Raw genomic sequence first — 514 nt, forward strand, 5'->3', positions numbered from 1 at the left:
AATGATTTACTATGCGGCACGGCCATAGTCTACTACCCGCACGGCTTCCGGACGGCAAATGGTTTACTATCCGCACGGCAATAGTCTACTACCCGCACGGCAATGGTTTACTATCCGGTGCCCTGGCTGTCGGTGAACCTCTGTGCAAGGAGGGAGAATGAAGGGGGACTTTCGACTATCGTACCATTAATAATTTAATATATATTAGCTAAGGTAATTGAATAGGTAGATAGGATTATTTTTATTAAGCAATTTGAGATGCAGGCACCGCTAAGCTTTCTGATGAGAATCTACTCTTTCTCTATCTTTCTCCATCGACACGGGGCTGTGTTTCAACAACAATCTCGAAGAGGACTGGCACCAGTTTTGGAGGACAACGTAGGAACCGGACCGCATTCAACATTCTGCCTTTGTCGAATGGACGACGGTAAGTTTTTTTTACATTTTACTTTATTATTTTAAAATTTTATTTATTTGACATTATTTTCATTTTATAATTTAAATTTTTTTGCTT

The 514-nt window shown here is 40.1% G+C and overlaps 1 protein-coding gene across 1 annotated transcript in view; it reads left to right on the forward strand.

Annotated features, from left to right (window-relative positions):
• Nucleotides 1-258: 258 nt before the first annotated feature.
• HELRODRAFT_182442 (hypothetical protein) overlaps nucleotides 259-514 on the forward strand; it is a gene marked incomplete at both ends in the record, with an annotated part of 4,782 nt that continues 4,526 nt past the window's right edge. Inside the window, one exon of the mRNA XM_009032704.1 lies at nucleotides 259-427. Within this exon, the coding sequence (XP_009030952.1) occupies nucleotides 259-427 (169 nt within the window). The remainder of the gene's footprint in view (nucleotides 428-514) is intronic.

The sequence above is a fragment of the Helobdella robusta genome (assembly GCF_000326865.2).
Source record: "Helobdella robusta unplaced genomic scaffold HELROscaffold_86, whole genome shotgun sequence".
NCBI lineage: Eukaryota > Metazoa > Annelida > Clitellata > Rhynchobdellida > Glossiphoniidae > Helobdella > Helobdella robusta.